The sequence below is a fragment of the Numida meleagris genome, chromosome 10, assembly GCF_002078875.1.
Source record: "Numida meleagris isolate 19003 breed g44 Domestic line chromosome 10, NumMel1.0, whole genome shotgun sequence".
Classification (NCBI taxonomy): Eukaryota; Metazoa; Chordata; class Aves; order Galliformes; family Numididae; genus Numida; species Numida meleagris.
In genome coordinates, this window is record NC_034418.1 from 12,606,588 (window position 1) to 12,617,375 (window position 10,788).

A 10,788-nucleotide genomic window follows, 5' to 3' on the forward strand; every position below is an offset into this window, starting at 1 on the left:
GTACATGATTAAATATTATTTTGCTCACAATTCTAAATTCTCAGCAGCACTTTTTATTTCTGCAAAGGAAATGTGCTTAGTTGCTTTATTAACTAGTAGATTCAGAAGTTCAATTCTGGCATGAGCTATCATTACTTAGCTCAATTGGTAAAGAAAAAAATCAAAATACAAAATATATTAAATTTTCCAATTCTTTACCTCATCAATATATTTTCTCCCATGAAATACCTTTTTTTCATGTGTTCCTATTGGTGTCTCAAATGATTATAGAAAGCCTAGGTTTCTAGAAAAATAAAAGTTCATTAAGATGTTTAATAGTATGTCATAGGCATGTTTTGTGAATTGTCACTATGTATCAGCATGGTGCAGCCAAGAGAGTTTGATCAGCACAGAAGCTTTTTTCTTTTGAACCTGACATCTGCAATCAAACGTGATAGCAATCATCAATCTAGTTTTTGGAAGACATCACTGGTTTTTGACATTCATGAAAAGCAAGTCAGTTTGAACAAGATCTTTTTATTATTATTATTTTGAGATACTCTCTCCTCAAGGAAGATACTTTAGCACATGTAAAATTACACATGACAGTTGTGAATGTAAGTTCTCATAGAAATGTATTTTGTGAATCTATACACCAATGTTGAAATATACTGTGTTTAATCATGAAACAAAATTGTTATACTAAGAAACAAAGAATGTTTTCCTCACCTATGAAAGACTGTAACCTTGTAACAAGCAAACTTAGACTCATTCCCATTAAAAAAGGTGTTCTTTTAACACCTAACAGCCAAAGACAGAAAGAAAACAAGTTCTGTCTTCCATAAACACAGTTGTATCTTTCAAAACATGTTAACAGCATTATTTTGGAAGCAAGTTGCTGACGTTTCTAACCTGTACTCTAGCATAGTATGAAATAAACAGATCAGTTTTCAGCACAGGGCCCATCTTACAAACATCAATCATAGAATGGTTTGAATTGAAAGGAAGCGTTAAAGATCCAGTTCAGGAGCACATCTTTCACTAGATCAAGATACTCGAAGCCCTGTCCAGCCCAAGTTTGAACACTTGCAAAGATGGGGCATCCGCTTCTGTTCTGGGAAACCTGTTCCAGTGTCTATCCATTTTCATCATGAAAAATTTCCCGCTGATAGTGAATCTACACTGAATGGTTTAAAACCATTGCCTCTTCTCTAGTTACTATAAGCCTTTCAGTGTCTCTCTTGCAAGTGCAGTGTCTATATACAAAGGCCACACTATAGTTTCCCCACAGCCTTCTTTTCACTATGATACACAATTGATGCTTTGTGTTGTCTCCTCTGTCTTTGTACTAGATCAGCAGGTTCTTTCACACTGCTCTTGTTATTGCCAGAATAAAGACAAATTCTGAACAGTTTATGGAAAGAAATCACATGGAGGAGTGTGATTCGTGAATTGTTGGTGTTACATTCATTGGTTTTGTTTCTGCCATTCTAGTCTAAATGTATTTTATTTGTAAATCCTTTCATAGAAAGGTAAGAATTATTGATAAAATATGCAAAAGAATAATGATTAAGCTATGCCTTACAGCTCATGGAAAGTACATAGTCTTTTTGAGAGACATCTGTGTCCTTGGACAGCTTTATTAGTTCCCAGTTTCTAAAACAGGATTTGCAATCCTTCCTATATGCCACTATTTCTTTGTCTTTAGGTTTGGATTTTAAAGAAAAACAGAAATACCAATATTACTACAAATCTTTTGAAAATCTGTGTTTAATCTGTGAGGTCTGCAGTACTGAATAGTAAGTATAACAGGAGGCATGTACATGTGTTAATAGCTATGCAAATAGCTGAATGTTCTTGTCTGGGGCATTTGCAGTTAAATGCTAAATGTTATATAACAAACATTTCCTAGAATTACATAAGCTCTGGTTTCTCTGCATGTACTTCAGGAGTATCCAAGGAAGTCTTTATGATAATAAGTTAATCCCTCTGTTATTTCAAGTTTTTCTATGAGAATGGATGTCACTTATTAACTGAGAAAGGAAATGAATGAGCTTCTTTTTTCATTAGAGGAAGCAGGAAGTATCATAGTAAGGATATTCTTTCTGCTCTTCTATTTGTGCCAAATCACCCTCTGTTTTTAGACTAGAAATGTACACAAAACCCCCTTAAGATAATGACTTCAGAAAATAATTTTGAAGAACTAATAAACATAAAGAAATAAATATATTTTCTTCTGGAGTACGTAGCTGTAAACTTTCCAATTAAGATTTTCTTTCTTCATGGAAGTAACATATATGGTATAGGTTTCTACCACAAGGTCCTTAATACCGTTAATAATTTGATCTTTCTGAGAAAATTATAAAAGGTAGAGAAAAAGAAAGAAAAATGGCTATGTAGGTGTAAGGTTGGACAGCAGGAAAGTCCACTGATCTCAAAAATATTACAGAGATCATCAGGAAATTAAAGAATTGCAATAGTGTGTGCAGAGAAAATGACACTTGGATATAAACTGACTCCTTCTGGTTTTTTACTTTTGTTCTACCATTCTATTATCTGACTTAAACTTGCAACATACATGTCTTGTGCAAAGTGGGAGATGAAAATTTGACTCCTGACTGCTAATTTCACATCAGTCTTGATGTCAATGCCATTAAAGTCTTTCATGTCCAAAAATACAGGAGTTGCTTTGTATTAAAATTACATTTACTTTCAAAATATTTCATCCAAAAACCTCAAAAGAGATCGGGAGTTCTTGAGAACAGTTGGGAATCTGCATGAAGCACGTGGCCCTGTTTTAAGCATGGCCTCAGTTACGCTTATTGAAACCACTTTTATCTAGAAATCACACTGGGCATCTTACAAAGACCTACCACACTGTCATGCTTTGTTTCAGCTGTGACAGAGATATTCCCACAGCAGTCTATTTAATGGTTGTTTCACAAATCTGCTTGTAGGCAGATCTAGTAGAAACAGACCCAAGAGAAAACTGAAAAGTATTTGTTGGACTTGGTTTTAAACCAAGATTTGGGGAAAATTGTAAGTCACTTTATGCAATTAATTACTTTATTATAGAACCGGAATAAACAACAGTACCTGACAGTTTCATCCTCTCGTTGCTCATAAGTTTTTTACTTCCTGCTTTTTTGGTGAAAGTATCCCTTGATAAAAAACAATTCTACCTCCTAAATGTTTCTTTCTTAAATACTATGGATAATGATTGAACCATTCAGAAATCAGCAAAACACTTCAAAACACAAGTAAATATTTCATACATTAGTCTGTATAAAATAAAGGAAACAGTGTGAAATTAGTTGAATGAATTATTATTATACCAAAATCATTCTCTGAGAGAAGTAGCTTACAGTATGACCCACGGATACTGTGGTGTTCTAGTCATCTCTTTTGTATTAACTGTAAATTTTGGAAACTGAAAGTTATCTAAATGAGAGATTTGATTTAAAGTTTAAAAAACGTGGTGAAAATGAGCTGCAGATCAAAGTTGTAGATATGTGTTCCTGGAGATGTGCTAATATGACCTAATGCTGATGGAGAAAAATTGTGATGAGTTAAGAAAATTATTAAGATCACTTAGCTTGCACTATTCCTTAACCTTGCAGGATGGAATATAGGTACTAGTCCATCCTGTGTATTTGGTGCATGATCAATGAAATGGAATTTAAAAGGACTCTGGCATTTCAATCAGGTTCTTCAGTCCTTCCCCTTACAGAAGAGTAGAGGATTTAGCGAGGCTCACTTTGATACTAAGAATGTCATAGAACCTTCTAAATATGCCTGACTGCAAGTGAAGACGTAGTGTCTCTCTATACCTGTAGCAGGTTACCTCAGATGTTTATTAACAGAGAGGGTTGAGTTTTTTTGCCTATGTGTAATTTTCCCTGCTTTGTTAAAAGTAACATGAATAAATAAGTAACCTGAACAGTGCTACAATGAAGGATCAGCAGGTTAATTGGAAAGATGAGTGGAAAGTGATTGTCCCCTCTCCTGCTGAGATCCTGCTGCCAAGTTAATTCATGCAGCAGTGCTGGAGGTTATTCCTGGAGGAGAATCCTGCTGTTTTCTCAGCTATAGGTAAGGAGAATGTCCACAGAGAGTAGAAAGCAAATCAGATAAATTGAGTTTATTGCTAATCAGCTGCTAGAATTTATTTGCAAGTTCTGGGAATCAACTAAAAAGTCAATTGGAGAGTCATTGTTCTTCACTCAAGAGTCCTATTTCCAGCAGCATCAAGGGATATTTAGTCTTAGGAGACAGCAAAGAAGGGGAAAATATTTGTTGCTAAACAAAATCATTGGCAAATCATTGTGGGTCTTTTTCTTCTTCTTTTTTTTTTTCCTATTGGCTCCTCCTTAATGCTATTGCTTATTTCCTTCCTGGGCAAAACAAATTCAATTCTTGTCTAACACAGCAGTTTTCAATGAAACTGCTTAGGAAAAGGTATCATCTCTTCCCTTCTTGTTTTGATATCTTATTCTATGATGTTAACTATTCATCAATTATAACGTCTTCTACACTTAAACAATTGGGATAAATGTCCCAGATATCTTCCTTAACTTTTTTTCATTTCTTCTGAACCAGAATTCATAACCATTACTGGTGCTAGGTAGTTTGTTATACACAGCATAGCTTCACTGTTTGGCAGAAGTAGGCACTTTGTTTTCTCCATCCCACTTCCATCCTCTTGTTTTGTCTCATAATAATCTTCCTTTTTTCTTTCTTTTACTCTCTCATGCTGGCTTACTAGATTTTTCTGAGCCAAGCTGAATAGCAGTGAGTGAGTCAGAAAGTAAAGCGGTCATCAACAAGAGCAGATTCTTTTCTCTTTTCTCTCAAAACGAGGTGCCATACCTCTTCCACATGTCTGTAAAGGGCAAATATGCTAGTGTTCAGCGTATCAATCCAGTCCTCCAGTGTGGACAGATAAGAATTGTACCAGGCTTATAGGAAGGAAGAAGCTGTATTGGCATGAGTTTCTAGAACACAATGTCATTGTGTACTATAACTGTAAAAGTCTTTGGAGTTCTGAATAAATGACTACAGATGTGACAATTTTTTTTCTTTTTTTCTTTTTTTTTTTGCTAATGTAACTTAATGTAGCATTCCGTGCATGTCAGCTAGAGAGCAAGTATGACACTGAGAGTGGTTTAACTTTCACATGTATTCATTAAATCATTGATACATTCAGCCAGCAAGGAGTGTAGAGTTTTTCTTAATTTTAAAGGTGTGCTAGTTGTTGACTGGAAACATACTTGCCATTTCCAGTTCATCATAGAGGCAGATAAAATAATGGGCTATCATCTAGGAGTTGCGTCCTATTTGAGTTGTCAGAATCCTTAAGAGCTCATTCTCTGAAATTTATCTGTGGTACAAACATATGCTTCCTTTAATTTTAAAAAGAGCACAAGAAAGGACTGGTCTATTTATTTAGCCCCAGGGTGCTATCAGTTGTGATGTGACTGTTTCCAACTTGAATAGATAAAAACTCTGGATTCCTGGAAAGAAAAATCCTAAGAATTCTTTTCGTTCTGCAAAGGCATTCTGAAGTGTTCATATGAACACCTCTTTACAAAGTAGTTAATTTATAGGTAGATCTTCACATGTGTTCAAAATGCTATAAAGGTCTCTGAAAACATTACATAATCTGTGATATAAGTTGTAGCAAAAACTTCTCTAGGTTGTATAAATGTGATTGGTAGCTGGTTCCACCAAGGAAGGGAGACAGGAAGACTGCAAAATCAAAGACCCTGAACTTCAGAAGAAGCCTGTTTAGAGTTCAGTTCCATAGTCACTGAATGAGAAAACAAGCCTCCTGTGTTCCTTTGTGACAATCAGTTTCCCCATGTTCTTAGATATCATATAGTTTTTCTTTATCTTTTGTTTTATGCCAGTAATAAATTAACAGTTATCCACTGATATAGGTTCAACTTGATACAGGTCCAAACCATAATAATATTTAGTAATTGTATTCTATAACTGCCTTTATTCCTTACTAACATACATCTGAAAGACATCAAGAATAAAATACTGCGTATAATATTTTTTTTTCGGTGGGGAGGGGAGGAGAGAGGCTGGAATGTGAAAAATGTCTATACAGTATTAGTTTTGTGAATGTTTTCCCCTTCTTTCTCTGCATCTTTCTTTTGTACTTCATGGATGGCCAGCTCTTTGGAACATACTTGTGTCTTTTATGTTGGGGTAGTGATATATGCTGCACAAATACCATGGGCTGTCAAAAGTGTTCCTGGTGATCATAGTCAGTGCAAATTAAACATCTCTCAACTATTTCATGTTTCCAAATGAGTATCTGATCAGTACAAAGATTGAAGTGGATACAAAGCCTTCTTACAGTCACTGTAGGTATATACAACCACAAGTTGTCATGTACTTCAGCTACCTTATTTTTTGGTTCAAACTCAGGAAATGTAAATAAATCAGTGGCTTGCATATTTGACATGCTCACTGATCATGGTTTATAACTAAGCATGTTGACACATACACGACCATTGATATTTGAAAGGAATAGGTTGTTAAATTGCTAGAAACTCTAATTACCTAAAGGCACTAGAAGATCTCAGATACAGACCCAGGGGTTTGATTCAGAAACTACCCATATGTTGAAAGACCAATTTAGATTCTTACAACTATAGATGATAGAATCTATATGATTCTACTTAGTACCTTACTAAAATTGTGTTAAACCATTATGAAGAAAGAAGACAAGCACATCTAAGTAAAAACAAGCATACACATGACTGAGTAACTTAAAAAATACTGATATATAATGATGAGAAGACATCAGTAAGGTTGTGCACAGTGAGGAAAGTGAGGGGTTGCCATTAGGTTCATTACACTTGACATGACAATGCATACGATGTACTCATTCATTTGGGACATTGCAAGCCAGACAGGAAGGGGAAGGACCACTCTATCACATGCTGGTGATTTGATGAGTATTATAAAATAGATATTTGTTTGCATAGAGGTTTTGATGAATGCATTAAGAAAAAGCAGTGGGTTTAGCAGTTATGTTATGTAGTGAAACAATGCCAATTTTCCCTCTTTCAGATAATACTCTCAGCATTTTGGCAAAGCATAATGGATTCAGTCGGCAGAAACAAGAAGTATACCTACTGCCAATCATAATAAGCGATAGTGGAAATCCTCCCATGAGCAGCACTAGCACTCTTACTATTAGAGTCTGTGGTTGCAGCAGTGACGGTATTGTGCAGTCCTGTAATGTTGAAGCCTATGTACTCCCTATTGGACTCAGCATGGGAGCCCTAATTGCAATATTAGCATGCATCATTTTGCTACTAGGTAAGTATTCGTCTCACAGCCTGATGTTCAAAATTTTTCTGATTCATAGGCAGCTGTAAGTAAGCAGACAAGTCACATATAAGGACATAGAATCTAATGTAACATGCAGGAGTACATTTCAGAACTATGTCTCTTTTGTACTAAGAACTGAAGAAAGGCATACAGAACAAAGTCCCAATCTGAAAGAGTCTTACATATGAAATACATAAAGAATTATGAAACCAAAAAACAACTCACATAAGAAAAAGGTGAACAGTGTGTACTGCACCAAATGGAAAATATTTTTGTTGTATCTGTAAGACTTGTGTGAGTTTACTCTGGATTGTAATGGCATAAGAGATATTACAGTTTTAAAAGATAAGAAGCAGTGTGTATTTTAATTAAATAAAACACATCTGAGATAGAACAGTGAAAGCCTGTTTCTGTACTTAGCAGCTTCAGTTTATAATGGAGATTTACATTAGTAACTGAGATTTTAATATTAAACTGCAAAAGCAGCAAGTATAACCAATTTAGAGCTTTTTATGCATCTGTCCATGATTCTGGAACTGATTTATCTAAGATCTTTCTTTCTCTCTTGCTGTTTTATTCTCTTTTCAATTATATAAGAAAGGCCAATTTCCTTCTGTCATTAGGGCTCTGTTTTCAGAAAAGCAACCTCAAATTCTGGAAAACTTCATCCTAAATGCATACCATTATAGACTAATGTTCACTGAATGATGTTAGCTTGACTTTACCCAGGTCTGTAGGTTTTTCCAAAGGGAAAAGTTGTTTAAATTTGAGGTTTAGAAGTGGAAATATGCATTATCTTACTGCTTGTAAAAAATTGAACATCAAATGTAAATTTGAACTGATAATAAAGAACTAAAGGACTTAACCAGAGGTTCTGATCAAATTTTCATCACTTGAGTGGGGTTGAATTTATAGATCTTTCAGCTTTTTTCTACCCTTATTACCCTTATTTTCACAAAAAGCGACCTATTATCATCCCTAACTATGCTTAACATGTATTGTTTTGATTTGAAACTTTTTTACCTAATTGGTTTGTAATGCTTTCTTTGCAGTCATTGTGGTGCTGTTTGTAACACTAAGAAGACATAAGAATGAGCCTTTAATCATCAAAGATGATGAAGATGTGAGGGAAAATATTATTCGCTATGATGATGAAGGAGGTGGAGAAGAAGATACAGAAGCTTTTGACATTGCAACACTGCAAAATCCAGATGGAATTAATGGATTTTTGCCTCGTAAGGATATTAAACCTGATCTTCAATTTATGCCCAGGCAGGGTCTTGCGCCTGTTCCTAATGGTGTCGATGTTGATGAATTTATTAATGTAAGGCTTCATGAAGCTGATAATGATCCCACAGCTCCACCATATGACTCTATCCAGATTTATGGCTATGAAGGAAGAGGTTCAGCTGCTGGTTCCCTTAGTTCATTGGAGTCCTCTGCATCAGACTCAGATCAGAATTTTGACTACCTCAGTGAATGGGGTCCTCGCTTTAAAAGACTTGGAGAACTTTACTCAGTTGGAGAAAGTGACAAAGAAACTTGACAGTGGATTACAAACTTTTTCACTGTTGACTTAACGATCATGTAATATTCTAGGGCCACTGCTGTTAGTTAAAACTAATGTGGCTTTTTGTTTTAGAGGCAAGTTTAGCGCCAGTCATCTATAAAATCAACTACATTGTAATGTTGAACCAAATAAAAAAGTATATGTTAGGAGGTTAAGTCTTGTGGAGTGTGAAGTAAAGTATGTGGAGTGTCTAGAAGTCTTTGGATATTTGATATTCACTTGACCACTCTGAAGATGGAGATTTAGATCTTTGATTATCTTCAGTGAATTGAAAAGAATGAATTGGTGCTTTCTTAGGAAATGGACTTGCAGGGATTTTGCTGTTGAACAGTAGCTCCTGCCGGTATACGTAAAGCTAATGGTTTGTTTCTGCATTGCCAACAAGGATCCTGACACAGAAATGTTAAAAGCAATATCTTGGTCTTCTTAGCAATGCTGAATAGAAGTAGCATTGTAAATCCTTACTGGCTTCTACTGTGCAGTGACCATACATTGTACATACAGTAATTGTTGGCCACGTAACCACAGACTGAATATCATCTTTAAATATTGTGTCAAGCCTTAAAATATTCACATGTTCTTAATCCATTCCAGTTATGGGTAATAAATCCTACTCATGTGCAAAGATTCAGATGTAGGGGTACAAAACCTTGCTTTGCAAAAGGATCTTGTTCTAAAAGAAGGATCAATCCTGTACTTCATCTTCTGAAAGGAAAGAAAAAACTGTGAAAGAGGATGGATTTACATATATGAAAGAATTACTGATTTTATTGCTAAAGATCGGATTTATTTGTTTAATCTTTGAAATAAATATTTTATTGGTGTCCATTACTGCTTTTATTTATTAAGATTGATAATCTATAGAATAAGATTATAAAGAAAACTAAATTATATCATTTAGATTTTTTTCTATATATAATGAATGTTTAATACATGTACATTTTGAAAAGAAAAATGACAAATTGCTGTAGGTTAAAGCAGTAACCTCTCCATTTGCAGTAGCAGAATTTTAAGAGATTGATGGCAGGAATAAAACTTTCCCAGAAAAAAAAAACTTTTGACAGTTTTGTATCTTCTTCATAAATCTAATACCTGGTGTTTTTAGTACAAGCACAAACAGCTGGAAGTAAACTGGTTCATGTGAATATTTAAACTATAGACTTTTAGAAATCCACACATTACACAGTACAGTAAAAAAAAAAAAAAACATGCTTATAGTTCTCCACTGTATTAGAGCAGGAACCAGTGTGTACATAATTTTACTGCTTATGTTATTAGCATTTCTTTTCTATAATATTCATAGTGATGCACCAGGGCTCTTGCACACAGAGAAAGAACAGCACTAGAAGTTGCAAGCATACTCAATTTGTAATGCAAACTTGCCATTTAGAAGTAGCAATTGTATAATAAAACTATGTATTACATGCAAATCATTTTAATTTTATACTTTGTTTTGATGCTATATTATTGTTTGTTTATTTACTTCATGTATTGTATTCAGAGAAACTCCTGTATTGTTTCCTACTTTGTGAAATATATTTTTATAAATACTTTTCTTGTTATTGCTTTTCTTTCAGTTTTACCTGTACACTGCAGAAAGGAATCTGCCTGAATAACTTCATAGTCTGTGGAGGAATGTAGTTTCTCCAAAATCATTTATTTATTAGATGAATACAGTCAAAATAAAAAGGAGAATGTTTGAAGCAATTTTTGACAGTGTTTGGAAAATTAGATATGCAGCAGCCTGTGACCATAGGAGTTATGTGTGTCTAATTTACTGCACCATGCTGAAAAATAACCTCTTTTCTTTTCTTTTCTTTTCTTTTCTTTTCTTTTCTTTTCTTTTCTTTTCTTTTCTTTTCTTTTCTTTTCTTTTCTTTTCTTTTCTT

At 34.4% G+C, this 10,788-nt stretch overlaps 1 protein-coding gene across 6 annotated transcripts in view; it reads left to right on the top strand.

Moving 5' to 3' along the window:
• CDH8 (cadherin 8) overlaps positions 1-10,450 on the top strand; it is a 334,384-nt gene extending 323,934 nt beyond the window's left edge. For 5 of the 6 annotated variants that reach the window (XM_021408725.1, XM_021408726.1, XM_021408729.1 and 2 more), the window contains 2 exons: positions 7,066-7,317; positions 8,382-10,450. In XM_021408725.1, the coding sequence (XP_021264400.1) occupies positions 7,066-7,317; positions 8,382-8,875 (746 nt within the window). In that variant the 3' untranslated portion in view covers positions 8,876-10,450. Of the gene's footprint in view, positions 1-7,065; positions 7,318-8,381 lie in introns of those variants that run through there. The other variant, XM_021408727.1, reaches the window with a different exon arrangement.